Raw genomic sequence first — 14532 nt, 5'->3', positions numbered from 1 at the left:
GTTTTCGTTTGAGAATTTTGTGACTTGTGTGTCACAGGGCCGAGATAGTTGATGCGAAGAGGAAGTCAGTGAGAGCTCTACTGCGGAGAGCCTGATAAAATTATACATGAGGGAGGTGGTATCGCGGCACGGAGTACCGATCTCGACGGTTTCATATCGAGATGTACGCTTCACTTCCAAATTCTGGAAGAAATTCCATGAGGAGTTGGGCACGAGGTTGCATTTTAATACCGCCTACCACCCACAGACTGACGGGCAGAGCGAGCGGACGATTCAGACGCTCAATGACATGCTTTGGGCATGTGTATTGGATTTCAGAGAGAGTTGGGACACGTACTTACCGTTGGTTGAGTTTTCCTATAACAACAACCATCATTTGAGTATTAGTATGCCACCCTTTGAGCTGTTGTATGGGAGGAGGTGTCGGACTCCCATTTGCTGGGGAGAGGTAGGGAAACGTGTGATGGGTAGTACGGAGATGGTGCTTTAGACGACCGAATAGTTTCAGCAGGTCAGACAGAGGTTGCTGACGGCCCAGAGCCGTCAGAAGAGTTATGCGGATAGACGGCGGTCAGACCTCGTGTGGTGTTAAAAGAGATATGGAATTTGGATATGAGGCTTATGAATGGGATGTTTGAGGACACTTCTGAGCGAGCATGGCTATGCTTTTGTGTCTAAGGACAGAGTGTTGGGGATTCTTTGTTCGGAGGGTTTCTGATGGCAGTCTAGTAGATGTGCCCCGGTGGAGTGTGAACCCTTTTATTCGTGGGGCGTGATTCATATGATTTAGCATGATCGACTTAGAGGAGTGATAGCCGGTTTTTGGACGTGGTCTTATGGGAATCAGAGAGCCAGTGAGGAAACTGGGTTGATATTCGAGGAGCAAAAATCATGGTAATCGCTCAAGTAGGCGGTCTGTCGGCGGATCAGGCCACTAGGGTTTTTGGTTATTGGGAAAGGGTATTTTTAGCGGCGAAAGAGTTGGTTTAAACTCTAGTTTTGGAGGTTCTGTGTGGTTTCAGATGTTCATAGAGAAAGGTATCAGTGTGGTATGAAGACCTTTTCGGTAGTACCTTTCGGATTGATGATTTAATCTATGTGTGGTTAAGGAATGATTTTGAGGGTGAAATCTAATTCAAGTGGGGGAGAATTGTAACATCCGGATTTTTAGGGTTATTATTATGTAGTTTAATCTTTCGATTAGAGGAGAGACTCGACGAGTTGAGGATCCAACTCGCCGAGTCGAGTCGGGCTTCTCACGCGGATTAAATGAGTGGACTCGACGAGTCAGAGGAGGGACTCGCCGAGTAGGTGCTGGGCAGAGAAACCCTAATTTCTCAGGTTTGGGACCTATTTAAAGGTCCTTATGGCCTTCATTTGCGGCTATTACACCCTGAGAAACCCTAGAGAGCAGAGAGAAAGCATATGGTGCAAGAGGAGGGCTAATTCATCCTCCTTTGGAGTGTCTTAGCAAAGGGAAGGAAGGATTTCGAGTTGGGCTGTCTTGTGGGGCTCAAATCTTCCATCATTTCGTTCAGAGCTGCTGTGAGAGGTAAGGATTCATGTCCATCTTCGTTTGTTTAGTAAATTTCATGAATCTAGGGTTTCTTCATGCTTTATTAAGCTTGAATCTAGAGTATGAGAGGTCCAGAGAGTCCCTTCCATTCTGCTTTATGCCTTTCCCTTGGAGTTATGAGCTAGGGTTGTCATGATATGGAGGATTTCACCAAAATAAGCATAGAGAGCCTTGCATGTGTACCAAGATTTGACCTTTAGGTGGTTATTGGTCATAGTGAAGTCAGATCTATGGATTAGAGGAGCGGATCTGACCTCAGAAGGTCAGATGAGTGTTGTCATGGGAGCAACTTGCCAAGTTCATGAGCGGACTCGACGAGTCGAGTCGGGGTTACCCCGCGATTCATACCAGGTGTAACTTGTCGAGCAAGGAGTTGGCTCGACGTGTCAAGAGAGGATAGGAGGAGGATTCCGTGGACACGTGTGGACTCGCCGAGTCGTCCTTGTGCACTCGACGAGTCGGGTCAAAGTTTGACCGTTGACTTTTGTTGACTTTAGGGTTTTGGTCAAGACTGACTTAAGAGAGTTCAAGGAAGGGTAGAATGGTCTTTTACCCAATCTTTAGAACTGAGACAATGAGAGAGTGTTGATCGGGGATGTTATTTGAATAATAGGAGGAGGCCAGGTCGGGACGTTGAGCATGAGAGTTCATCCGACTTCGTTTGAGGTGAGTCTCCTCATTATACTTTACCTAAAGTGGTAACAGGGTTATGTGACAGAGTTATTATATGCTATCTATGCGCTGTGTAGCACTGCATTATTTCTATGTGATTTATGTTGTGTGTATATCAGAGTTAGGACCGGAAGGTCCACAGAGCTAGTACTAGAGGGTCCATAGAGTTAGGTTTAGAGTTATGTGCCAGTGTAATTGTATGCTATTTATTTTATGAGATTTATTGTGATATGTGATATGCATGATTCAGAGTTATCAGAGTTAGGACCTTTGAGTCCATGGAGTTAGGGCCAGAGGGTCCACAGAGAGTTGGGACTGGAGGGTCCCATTGAGACACTGACCAGAGGGTCAACAGAGTTATAGCTTTGAGTGGCTAATATGTGTTAGAGCGGTATTTTGGGGAACTCACTAAGCTTCGTGCTTATAGTGTTTTGTGTTATGTGTTTTAGGTTTTCTTAGGATTACGGGACGGCACCGGCTCGATTGTACACACCAGAGGAAGCGTTTGTTTTGAGGACCCTGGTTTATTAATCGATTGAACAAAGGAGTCATGTATTGTAATTTAAACAAAAATGGGATTTTTATGAAAAGTGTTAAAGAGATAAGCGATTTTAAATGAAAATTTTGTTTTGAAAATTTCGATGTTACATAACAGCTCCTCGTGGAATTCGTTTCCATTCAATTCGATGACGATATTCTTAATGCAATTGCTAATAGGTATGAATTTGTCACTAGCAACTTCTATAATAAGGGAATCATCAAGTTTTTCTATAGGCAATGCTAGTCTTTCACCAAATTTATGTGATATAAAGGAGTAATTAGCTCCGAAATCAAGCAATAAATTGGCAGGCAATCCATTTACAAGAAAGGTACCTGAAGCGACATCTGTTGCATCCTTTGCGGCTTCCAGTGTCATTTGGAAAGCTCTCGCCTTCAGCTTTGGTGGGAGAATCGGCCTTGCTGCCTCTTTCTTCTTCGGGCAGTCCCTCAATATGTGCCCTCTTCGTTGCACCCATAACAAACTTTCTTATTGATGGTGAATTCATTGGCATAGTGCCCAAACTTTCCACATTTAAAACAAGTAACCTCCTCGCCACATTTCCCAACATGTTTCTTCTTACACTTGTCACACCATTTTTCTTCGCCTCCTCTTCCTCTCAAACCAGACTTCAAGAATTTACTTTTCTAGTTGGATCTCGAAGAACCATCAAATTTCCTTTTCTCACCAACCTCTGCCATCTCTTAACCCCATTCCTTTAACTGGATCTCCATATTTTTAGCTGCTCGGACTGCTGTCTTCAGAGTAGTTGCCATCTTGACCGTTGGGCCAAAGTCGGCTGGCAATCCGTTTGCGAACCTCTCAATTTTTGAGAGTTCAGTTGGCACTAAATATGGAAATAACTTCATCTTTTCGGTAAACGCAGTAGCATAGTCATCAATGCTCATTTTCCCTTTCTTCAAGTTCTGAAATTCATTGTTTAGATCTATCAGATCTATCTCTTAGCAGTACTGCATCTTCAACTGCTCCAAGAACGTTTCCCAAGACATTTTCAGGGCTTCTCCACGTGGCATCGTGTCTTCCAATAGCTTCCACCAACTTAAAACTCCGGTCTTCAATTGTCTGACCGTAAAAATAGTTTTCTACATGTCGCTACAGTTGCAGCTTTCAAATACCATCTCCATTTCGGAGATCTAGTCCATAATCTCTACAGGTTTTAGGCTTCTGGAAAGACATGGCGGGTTGACGCCCAAGAAATTCTTATACATACGCCCGCCCATCTCTGTTGATTTCCCTCTCCGGGTCATTCCTTTCTGCCACTGTGGGTTCTGCTTGACTGACAGTATGGCTGTAATTTCCTTCCTCTGACTGTCCGTCATTTAGTTCAGGTTGTTCAACAGGCATTGAAGGTTCGCTCCTATTGTTCAGTACCAGTTGTCTCATTTCTTCCCTTTGTTCAGCCATCATTGCCTTAATCAAGGCTTGTACTCTAGCCATTGTGATTGGTTCTGGTGCAGCTTCTACTATCGGCATCTACTCAATCACTTGGGGTTGAGGTTGCTGATTCCTATTTGCGTTTCCAGCTCCACTTCGGGCTCTTGCCATTTGATCTATACACCAAATTAGGCAAATTTAGATCTTTATTCACGATAGATATTTAAATTCTCCTTATCACTCTGAAACGTTTACATGCTAGTTCAAATATCGTGGTCATACGCTTAGAATCCTGAACACATAAGGTTTCCAGATCTGGTCGGCAACAGACCATAGATTCGCACAAATAATAGCATATATGGCAAACATATAGCATTTAGCACATAAAGCCATTTTAGACATCTTTCCTAAAATAAACTAATGCTCATGTCTAAAATATGGTAGGCACTCATCTCACGATCATCGCTTAGCATTCTAAGTTTAAGTCTACAAATCCTACAAATTCCTAGTTCGCTTAAACTAATGCTTTGATACCAACTGTGACATCCCCATTTTCACGGCCAGAAAAAACCGATTTCGTTTATGCTTTTATATTAAAATCAGAGTAATCTTTCAAATAAAAGTGATGTGGAATTTTTTTCCCAAAACAAAATATGATAAAAATTTATCAAAGCATTTCTTAAAGAAATATATTTTTCATTTTATTACAAAACCCGGGATGTCAACATCGTTACAGACCAAAAGCATAAACAGTACAATATAGGCCTTACAACAGTTATTTACATCTACTGGCCTATAATCCAAAATCCCTCGTCAAGTCATCCAACTATGCTCTTATTCCACTACCTGTAGTATAGAAAGCTGAGTGGGTCAGACTTGGGAGCTTGGTGAGCACATAGAGTTTTCAACCCACAATAAATAAATTTATTAATTTCATCAACCAACAATAAATTTATTAATTTCATCAACCAACAATAACCTTGATTACCCATTCTCGTTATCCTCACTTTACGTCCCTAAACACCTATCATAAGGGACCTAGCCTAAGGATGATTATCGGGATGGACAATACTGCTAAGGGGATTCCTCAGCCATATATGTCCGTAAGGAAACCATGAGGGGGATGGAGTACATCGGTGAACACATTGTTCACAAACACCTACAGGTTGCGAGCCTGCTAGCGTTCCATTGGACTGTCTAGAAAGGTCTGTGGTCGTCATCTATACTCCGCTAGATGACTGGAACATCAACAACTTTGAGGCCTCTCAATATTATTATTATTACTTAATAGCTATTAAGTATAAATATAAGTATCTGTCTAAGTGAGTATATAATGTAGTTTTTGATCTTTCTACATGAAAGATTTGAAAAGGATATGGATGATATATTATTTTCTTCATTTTTTGCTCTTGTCTTCGAATTTCATTTACTTAGCAAAAAGTTTCTTAAAAATTAATTAGATTCTATTTATATTTATAACTATATTGAATATATTGAAGGGTTTGTTAGAATCCCATCCATCAGGGATTCTTAGTCAAAATAGGATTATCGTTAGATATAAAAAAAAAAATTCTATATTTTATAGATTTTCATTATATATGACGAGAAGAGTATATTTTTTTGATTTGCCTAATTTCACGAAAATAAGAATTTCATCTTTTATCTTGTTAATAGAGACTTCTTGATCAATAATCAGAATATAGAAAAAGGGGTGGATTTTCTGTGACTTCTGATTCTTTATATAATTAGATCTTATGCCAACAAAGAAAACCCCATTCCTCTAATTTTAACTTGGATTTCGATAAACTAATTACTTGTTTGCTCAAAATCATTTTTATTTCATCACACATCAACTATTTCATCTACTCATGTTTTACCCAACATATTTGTAGATAAAAAATACTTATACAGTTTAAATCATTATAAACATGTAAAAAACATTCGTTCAACATCCATCTCAAATAAACAAACAATATATATAAACATAGCACATATTTTATATAAAATACTTCATATCTATGTGTAAGATGAAAGTCACTATACACTCACTTAATAAAATGGTGATTGGACAACACTTCGTTCCTTAAAACACTCTTTTTCGATGAAACGGGAGGTTTGCTAGGTTTGCTTAAAAACGGGCTTTATGCAGGCAGAGTTTCGACTCGAAAAACTCTTTTTCTCAGACTTTGCGCTTTCCGGGGCTTTCTTCTAGTGCTAGGATGGTACCCTAGGTTGGGGGGGGGGGGGGGGTTAGTGTAGCTTAAAAGAGAGTATAAGGTGAAAGGATGAAAAATTTTGTAACATAATTCGGGCAGCCTCGCACCCCTTTTATCGGTGGTCGAAGCCCCTCATTACGTTGGACGTAACTTTTTGGTACGTGGGGTGTACTACTTTGTTCAGCTCTTCGCTGGGCGTAGGGGAAAACGTGGCTCCTGATCGGATTCCGAGCTTCGGACGCATGCAAGCTACATACACGCATCCACCATGCGAAGGAGTAAGGGGACGTGGCCGACTTCGGACCATGTACAGGAGTACGTTGGGCGTACTCCCTCAAATTTTATTTTTCAAATTTCAAAAATTTATAACTTTCGCTTACGTGCTCCGTTTTCGACGTTGTTTATATCCACACGTAGGTGAGAACGTGCTCTACAACTTTCGTTTAGACTTCATCGACTAATTTTGATTTTATTTTTAAAGTTATATTTTTAACAGGCCGGGACAAGAAAAGTCCATTAAAAATTCATAACTTTTTCATCTGACGTCTGTTTTTGTCTGTCTTTTTACCGTTGAACTACTATCGACAAGATCTTCGATTCTCGTTTAGGTTGTGTCGGCTAAAAATCGCTCGATCTATAATTCGAATTTCGGGCTGCATACTGTTATGTCAAATCTTAGAAAATTCATAACTTCCTCATACGAAGTCAGATTTGTACATTCTTTTTATGCACGCTCTCGGTTTAACGTTTACTACAACTTTCATTTAGATCGCTAAGGCTAAAAAGCACTTTATCAAAAACTCACTTTTTACGTCACACGGCGTCGTGCCGGTTCTGTCGCGAAACTTCGACATGTCACAACTTCTTCGTTATAACTTGGATTTCAGCGTTCTTTATATCTCCGTAATCCTTGTTACGACCACTACAACTTTCTTCATAGATATCAGGTTTATCTAACATTTTACTTTTGACGCTTATTTTTATCCTTAATTTATTATATCATCATAATTAAATATAAGGTACATAAATTCACATAATTCATTCTTATTACTTTAAAACACGTTACAATAGTTGACCTAGACTATTACATCATCTTTAATACTTTGCCCAGAAACACGGATATTACAAAATCCTTACAAGAAGCCTCCACACCCAACGTGCGTTCAAAGTCAAATTTTGGAGGAAATGCCCAACTGTTCAAGATGAAGTCATTCACATAGAAGATTCATACGTTCATCTTGAAGTTGTGAAGAAATCGAAGATAAATTCGGAAGCCAAGCTCAAAGCGAAGATTGAAAAGAAAAGCAAGCTACAAACCCAGTGGATCGGATTGATACATCAAAGCTATCTAGGGACTTACAATTTTTATTCAAATTTTTAGTTTCACTTTGTATCTGTTTTGGCCGGTTTCCAAGTTTTATTAAAGTGAGTTTCCCATGAGATGGGAGGGGGGACTCATGAGATACATCATCGCAAACAACATTCAAAAATCTTTTTCTTTAATCGATTATAGTTCTACTTGAAAACATTAATAAAAAAAAACCCAAATATGACGGATGAGACGAGATAGATGATAATTTTTTATTTTTTATGGGTTTAGGGATAAAAATAATGAAACAAAATGAGAGAAAAAAAAAGTGATATGATACGTGATAGGATCATAGGAAGGATGAGAAAGATAACCTTAGATCGGATCGGGTCGAGATTTATAGCATTACGATTTCGACCAAAGTCAAGTCACAAAGGGCCCTTTCCTCTCTCTCGTAACACGAAGATATCTCCTTCCCTCCCTTTCCCTTTCACCTCTTTCTCTTTCAATTTTTTCTGCACCAACGATGAACAACGGACCAGGTCTTTTCTCCGACATCGGCAAGAAAGCCAAAGGTAATTTCAATCCAATTCAATTCACAATCGATCTTCCTCTATTCTCGTAAACATACTCTAGATTAAGTCTGAAATCTGAATCATCAAAAATTTCCACCTGTTCTTGTTTTATGTATAGATCTGCTGACGAGAGACTACCTGTCGGATCAGAAATTCTCTGTTTCAACCACCAGTGTTACCGGAGTGGTATGTGGTTATGCAGCATATGCAATCTCTTCATTTCTCTTGATGCGCGTTATTTTATGAAATTTGACTCATCAATTTGGTCCTAGGGTCTCTCTGTGGACAGTGTTTACATTTAAAATTATTACGCAAGCTGTTTCGTTTGTTGTCAGATTCGTTACCTTGGATGTTAACCACTGGCACTGGCTTGTTGCTTTAATTTTAAGCTCTAGTAACTTGCAATGATCTGTGTCTATGTTCTATAGAAGGTGATCTTAATGAGCATCCAGATAACGAGATTCAGAGAGACTAAATGGCATAGGTCACCCAAACACTTTATCTTCCATTTCATGTCTAATTGCTGATGTGTTAGAAGCAAAAAATGCCATAGTTGTCAAATCATGAAATACGAAACCCTAAATCATGCTTTATCTTGTAATTTAGATGTAAATTCTAATACCAATGACAACTCTTTTGAGAATCCCTGAACATCCAGATAGTTATCTGTTGAACCATAAATCATATGTTCAAGTGTATACACATATCAATCTGCTGTGTTACTTGATTGCAGGGACTTACTTCAACTGCAACAAAGAAAGGTGGTCTGTCAAGTGGAGATGTGGGAGCAATATACAAATACAAGAACACACTAATTGATGTCAAATTCGACACACAATCAAATGTATGCTTCTTAGTTCTTACTTCTTTGATCTCAATCTCTCATTTACAATGCATCATAATCTTCATTATTACACTGAATACTGCAGATTGCTACAACATTAACATTCACTGAGCTTGTGCCCTCAACAAAGACTATTGCTTCATTCAAACTCCCTGATTTTACATCTGGCAAGGTACAATGACTACATTCATTATCTGTTTATCATTTCTTGATTTCATATTAGGGTTTGACTTTTGACTTTCTTTTTTTCCTCACAGCTTGAGGTTCAGTACTTCCATTACCATGCTACTTTAACATCTGCAGTTGCTTTGACTCAAGCCCCAAACGTTGACCTTTCAGCTACAATTGGCACACCAACATTTGCCATAGGCGCAGAGGCAGGCTATGAAACCTCTTCTAGTAAGTTGACAAAGTACACTGCTGGCATCACTGTTAACAAACCAGATTCTAGTGCTTCCATAGTTTTGTAAGCAATCTCCCTTCAAAACAACATTATGTGGATTCAAGTATTCAACTTGTAAACATGTCTTTTTATAATGGAACATAAATTATTTTTTCAGGGGTGATAAAGGAGACACGATAAGGGCATCATATATACACCACTTTGATGCATCAAAAAAGAATGCTGCTGTAGGGGAGATTACTAGAAGGTTCTCAACAAATGAAAACACCTTCACTGTTGGAGGGTCTTATGCAGTTGATGGTTTAACCATGGTTAAGGCTAAACTCAACAACCATGGGAAGCTAGGTGCACTGTTGCAGCATGAGATTATTCCCAAGTCACTTGTCACTATATCTAGTGAGCTGGACACCAACTCCTTGGACAAAACTCCTAAGTTTGGTTTGGCTCTTGCTCTTAAACCTTGATAAAGTTTTCATGCTATGAGGTATTATGTTTAAACTTTATTGTTTTTTTTTTTTCTACTATTTTTATCTCCCTAGATGGTCTTCAAGGGAACATTCAATTAATAATATGTCCTAGGATACATATTTTTTTGGATCTGGGGTTTCATTATTTTCATGGATACATTGCTTAAATACCAATGCCATTTTGATGGTTGATTTTTCCTAGTGTTATTGGGTTTCTAAATGTCTACACATATTGTTTCTAATTAATGTGACCATAGTGAGTTGTATTTTGCTCTCTTTCCCTTTGCAATTGGTATTTGACTATTTGCTACTTTTGATATTGTTTCATTATATTATCATATAATATTATGATTGTTGACAAAATATAAATATAAGTATATGTTTCACCTTCTTGTTTCATGATATTATCATATAATTTCCAAAGTTTTTTAAGAAAATGAAAATTATTTTCATTTTTCCAAATTGAATGTAAATAAGAAAAACGGTTTTTATCGATTTTCATATTTTTCATTTTTTAAATATTACTAAAATATAAACTCTAAAACACATCCACCCCTTTACACCCTCAACCTATCCATCCAACCTACACTCACATTTAAGCATGGTGTTTTGCTTTTGTTGAACGTGGTAAAGCACAAAGTGCTTTATGAGAAGTAGATAATTGTATATAGAAAAGGAAAATGATACACTAAAGCGTCCATTTAAGAAAGAACTTTTTATTCACTTCTTGGTTGTTAGTCTGAAGAAGAAAATAGGGCTATCTATTGCAAATAAAACAGATGGAACTAATAAAACAAAAAGAAAGTGAAAAGACTTGTATTCACTCATTGCATGAGATGAAATCCTCAACCAGTTGTCTTAAACTTGCCAATGATGAACCACCTTCTTCCAATGCCATTCGGCTCTTACCTTTCATCTCCATCACCTTTGCTCTAACCTCACTATCTCCATCCATCACTTCTCTTATTCCCTTCTCAATCTCTTCAGCCAAAATCAATCTCTGATTCTTATTCAGTTGGTTATAATCCAATGAAATCTCAACCCCCAATCCCAAATCTTTAACCAATTGATACGCATCCAACTGCTGTTCAGCGTATATTGGCCACGTGGCAATTGGAACTCCGTACCAGAGGCTCTCTAACACGGAGTTCCACCCGCAGTGGGATACAAACCCACCAACCGCCATGTCAGCAAGTACAGCTGTCTGTGGGACCCACCCGACAACTCTACCCCTGCCAGCTGTACGCTCTAGGAACCCGTCTGGTAGGACCTCGTTATAGTCTGTGTCTGTGTACTCCCCCGGGAACCCTTTTTGGGCCTCAGATGGAGGTCGACGTAGGGACCATATGAACCCGTATCCACTCCTCTCTATTGCAATTGCTATTTCTCTCACTTGGTCCACATCGAACCATCCCCTGGACCCGAAACATAGCAGCACAACCGTTGACTTTGGTTGACTTTTCAACCACTTTAACACCTCGTTGTTTGGAGTATGTTTTTCGGGCTTTATCATTGGGCCCACGGTGTAAACAGGTGGTGTGTTGTCATCATAAGAAAGGAGCGCGTGAGGTTCCAACTCTTGAAACGTATTTACGATAATACCCTTGGCTTCCCTGTACTTTCGGGTGTAACGAATAAACCTTTTGGACCAGAAGTCCTTGTTTACAAGTACAGAAGACAACACGCTTGGAGGAACTGGGTTGGCGTAACTCGGGATCGTTAACTCGGTTCCCGAGTTTGCTAACTCGGATACATCCTGACCATGTTCATCATCAAGAATCTGAAAATACAACATAATCCCAAGAAAAGCCGCGTTTGAGGTGAAGAAGATGTAGGTGGGTACGCCAAATTCCTTTCCAACATCGATCATTGGTGTGCAAAACATGTCAACAACCAACGCACAGAGTCGAGATGTTTGGTGGGACCCATTGAACCGGTTAGCGATGACTTCGGTTATGATAGGCTTATGGCGTTCAATGACTGCATCCGCCATGAAGCCGACGGTTGGGCAGTCTGTAAAGGAATCGAGATCCATAGGAGGGAAATGGATGAATTTGATTCGATCGTGGTCTTTAGAATCGAGGGAGTCGGTGTAATCGGTGCCAATTGGGTCTCCGGGAAGCTTCATGATGAGTAGAGTAATGGTGAGATGGTGAAACTGGTTCACAATTAGTCTAGCCAGCTCCACCAGCTGGCCAGCATGTCCCATCAGAGGAGATGGTATAAATATCAACTCCAGTTTCTCCATTGGAGATGATGATAAGTCTGAAGATTTTGGCTGATATTTATGGAGACTAGGGCAATTTTTATATAAAAAAAAAAAAAAAAAAAATTAGAGGTTGGGTATTATGTCTTTTCTTGTCTTGTTCGATGTCTGTCATATCGATTATTTATTGGTCCATAATCAGAGATATTTTTTAGTAAACATCAATGTATTATTATTCATTCAATATGGTAAAACTAATGAAGTCGCTTTCCTTATAAGAATAAAGGATTGGGAAGTGACTAAATAGATAGTTGAAGCTAACTAGTTAAGATTAGAGGCGAAATCAGTTGTTATTTTCACGGTGCATGTGTATTGTCTATTGTGTTTATATGTACTTGAAAATATCTACCTTTTTGTGTGAATTTGTGGAGTGTTTGTTTTCATGGTGCACATTAGTTCAATTCTCCTTCAACCTATTTAAAAAACCATAACTGTGCTAAACGCAATTTTTTTTTTGAAGGAATTCAAGAACCACGTGAAACTAGTTTAATGTGCATCGGATAGAGAGACCGCTGTACTTTTTGTTTTCTTTCAAATTGTGCATGGCATTGCATCATAAAGATGTGAAAGTACTTGTGTGTTGAGAATTGTGCATCCGGCACAGTGTATTTTTTTTTATCGTAAATTATTTAATAACTCTTTTTATCCCATATTAGACCGAGGAGAGTGACTACGGTAAATGTCGTACCATCTCTGCCACATCATCATAAACACCACCCTCCACCGTGGTTTGGGTGCGGTGGAGGCCGCACTACGGTTCCCCAAAAGAGTGTTTCTTTCTTTCGATTTTCATTCCAATTGATCGTTGAACGGTCGGATTTAAAAAAAATAATGTTTTTTTTAAATATTCCTATTTAAACCTCTTAAATCTTTACAATTTTTTTTTTTATCTTTCTACTACATTTTCTCTCAAAAAAATTAAAAAATGTCGCCGTTCAATTCTTTTGAAAACTTTGATGTTATGTTTGATGTTGTTGTCGTCGCTGCTAAATTGGCGGAGCAAACGTATGAAGCTGCATGCAGTAGCACAGCCGGAAGTGCTGAACGGAGAACCCGAATATATATTTATAGAAATCGTGAAGAAGCAAACAAACGCTTGATACAAGACTAATTTCAAGAGACTACCACTTTTTAAGGGTAATACTTCCAAAGGCGTTTCAGAATGTTCAAATCTTTGTACAAACGTATAGTCGAAGATCTAATGAGGGAGTGTGATTTTTTCCAACAACGTTCTGATGCTAGAGGTACACCCAGTTTCACTCATTTACAAAAATGCACAACTACACTTCATCAATTAGCATATGTCATCACACCTGAAGCGTTGAATGAAAGTTTTAGGATGTCCTCTAGGATTGCACGAGATAGTCTCTATTATTTTTGCAAAATTATTATTCAGTTTTATGGGCCAAAATATTTACGTAAGCATACACGCAATGACATCATCAAATTGTAATCTCTTCATGCTAGTGTATATGGCTTTCCTGGAATGTTAAGAAGTTTAGATTGTCTACATTAGGCATGAGAAAATTGCCCTACCTCACACCATGATCAATTTATCCGAGGTGATCATGGTCATCCAACATTCATACTTGAATTGGTGGCATCACATGATTTGTGGATTTGGCATGCTTTTTATGGTTCTCCAAGTTCCCTTAACGACATTAACGTTATTAATCGTTCACCTATATTTAACAACATATACGGCGGATCTGCATCGAATTCTTCTTTCCAATTGCGTGAAACACCATATAAATATGGTTATTATCTAGTTAATGAGATCTATCATGAGTATGCAATTTTTGTTAAATCGTTTACGTGTGTGCATGATACTTGACGGAAAAAATTCAAGAAAACTCAAGAAAGAGCTAGGAAGGATATCGAGCGGGCTTTTGGATCTCTCGAGAAACGTTGGTTCATATTGAAAGAGCGATATGTGATTATGATGAGCAGGAAACCATCCCCGAGACACAAGCAATATGATTGGTGACAACGAGTATATGAAGAAGAGAGAGAGCAGATGTCCGTTCCAATGAAACATTTCACAATCTTTGTATAGACTTGATGAAACATTTACAAGATTCAACACATTAACCTCAATTTGGATCCCCTGGATGATCCGGAAGACGAGTTCTCAGATGACGATTTCATGTAGTTCGTTTGAGTTTATTATTATTATTAGGTTATAACCCGTGTGTTACACGGTTGACATAAGTATTTTATATGATAAGACAAAAAATGTATTTAATAATACAACTACAAACAAAAAATTCT

General features: G+C 38.7%; 1 protein-coding gene and 1 pseudogene across 1 annotated transcript; one reads left to right on the top strand and one right to left on the bottom strand.

Moving 5' to 3' along the window:
• The first annotated feature begins 8102 nt into the window (after positions 1–8102).
• Positions 8103–10196, top strand: LOC145087473 (mitochondrial outer membrane protein porin 2-like). The gene is made up of 6 exons (XM_079025423.1): positions 8103–8281; positions 8400–8467; positions 9015–9125; positions 9211–9297; positions 9383–9591; positions 9686–10196. The coding sequence occupies exons 1-6, from the start codon at positions 8233–8235 to the stop codon at positions 9990–9992; spliced, it is 831 nt and encodes a 276-aa protein (XP_078881549.1). The 5' UTR covers positions 8103–8232; the 3' UTR covers positions 9993–10196.
• A 499-nt stretch (positions 10197–10695) lies between these two features.
• On the bottom strand, positions 10696–12290 carry LOC145087472 (anthocyanidin 3-O-glucosyltransferase 2 pseudogene; annotated as a pseudogene).
• Between the last annotated feature and the right edge of the window lie 2242 nt (positions 12291–14532).

This window comes from Lactuca serriola, chromosome 2 (genome assembly GCF_051521515.1).
Source record: "Lactuca serriola cultivar US96UC23 chromosome 2, Lser_US96UC23_V15, whole genome shotgun sequence".
Classification (NCBI taxonomy): domain Eukaryota; kingdom Viridiplantae; phylum Streptophyta; class Magnoliopsida; order Asterales; family Asteraceae; genus Lactuca; species Lactuca serriola.
The sequence above is the reverse complement of the archived record's forward strand: the minus strand, read 5'-3'. Positions and strand labels throughout refer to the sequence as shown.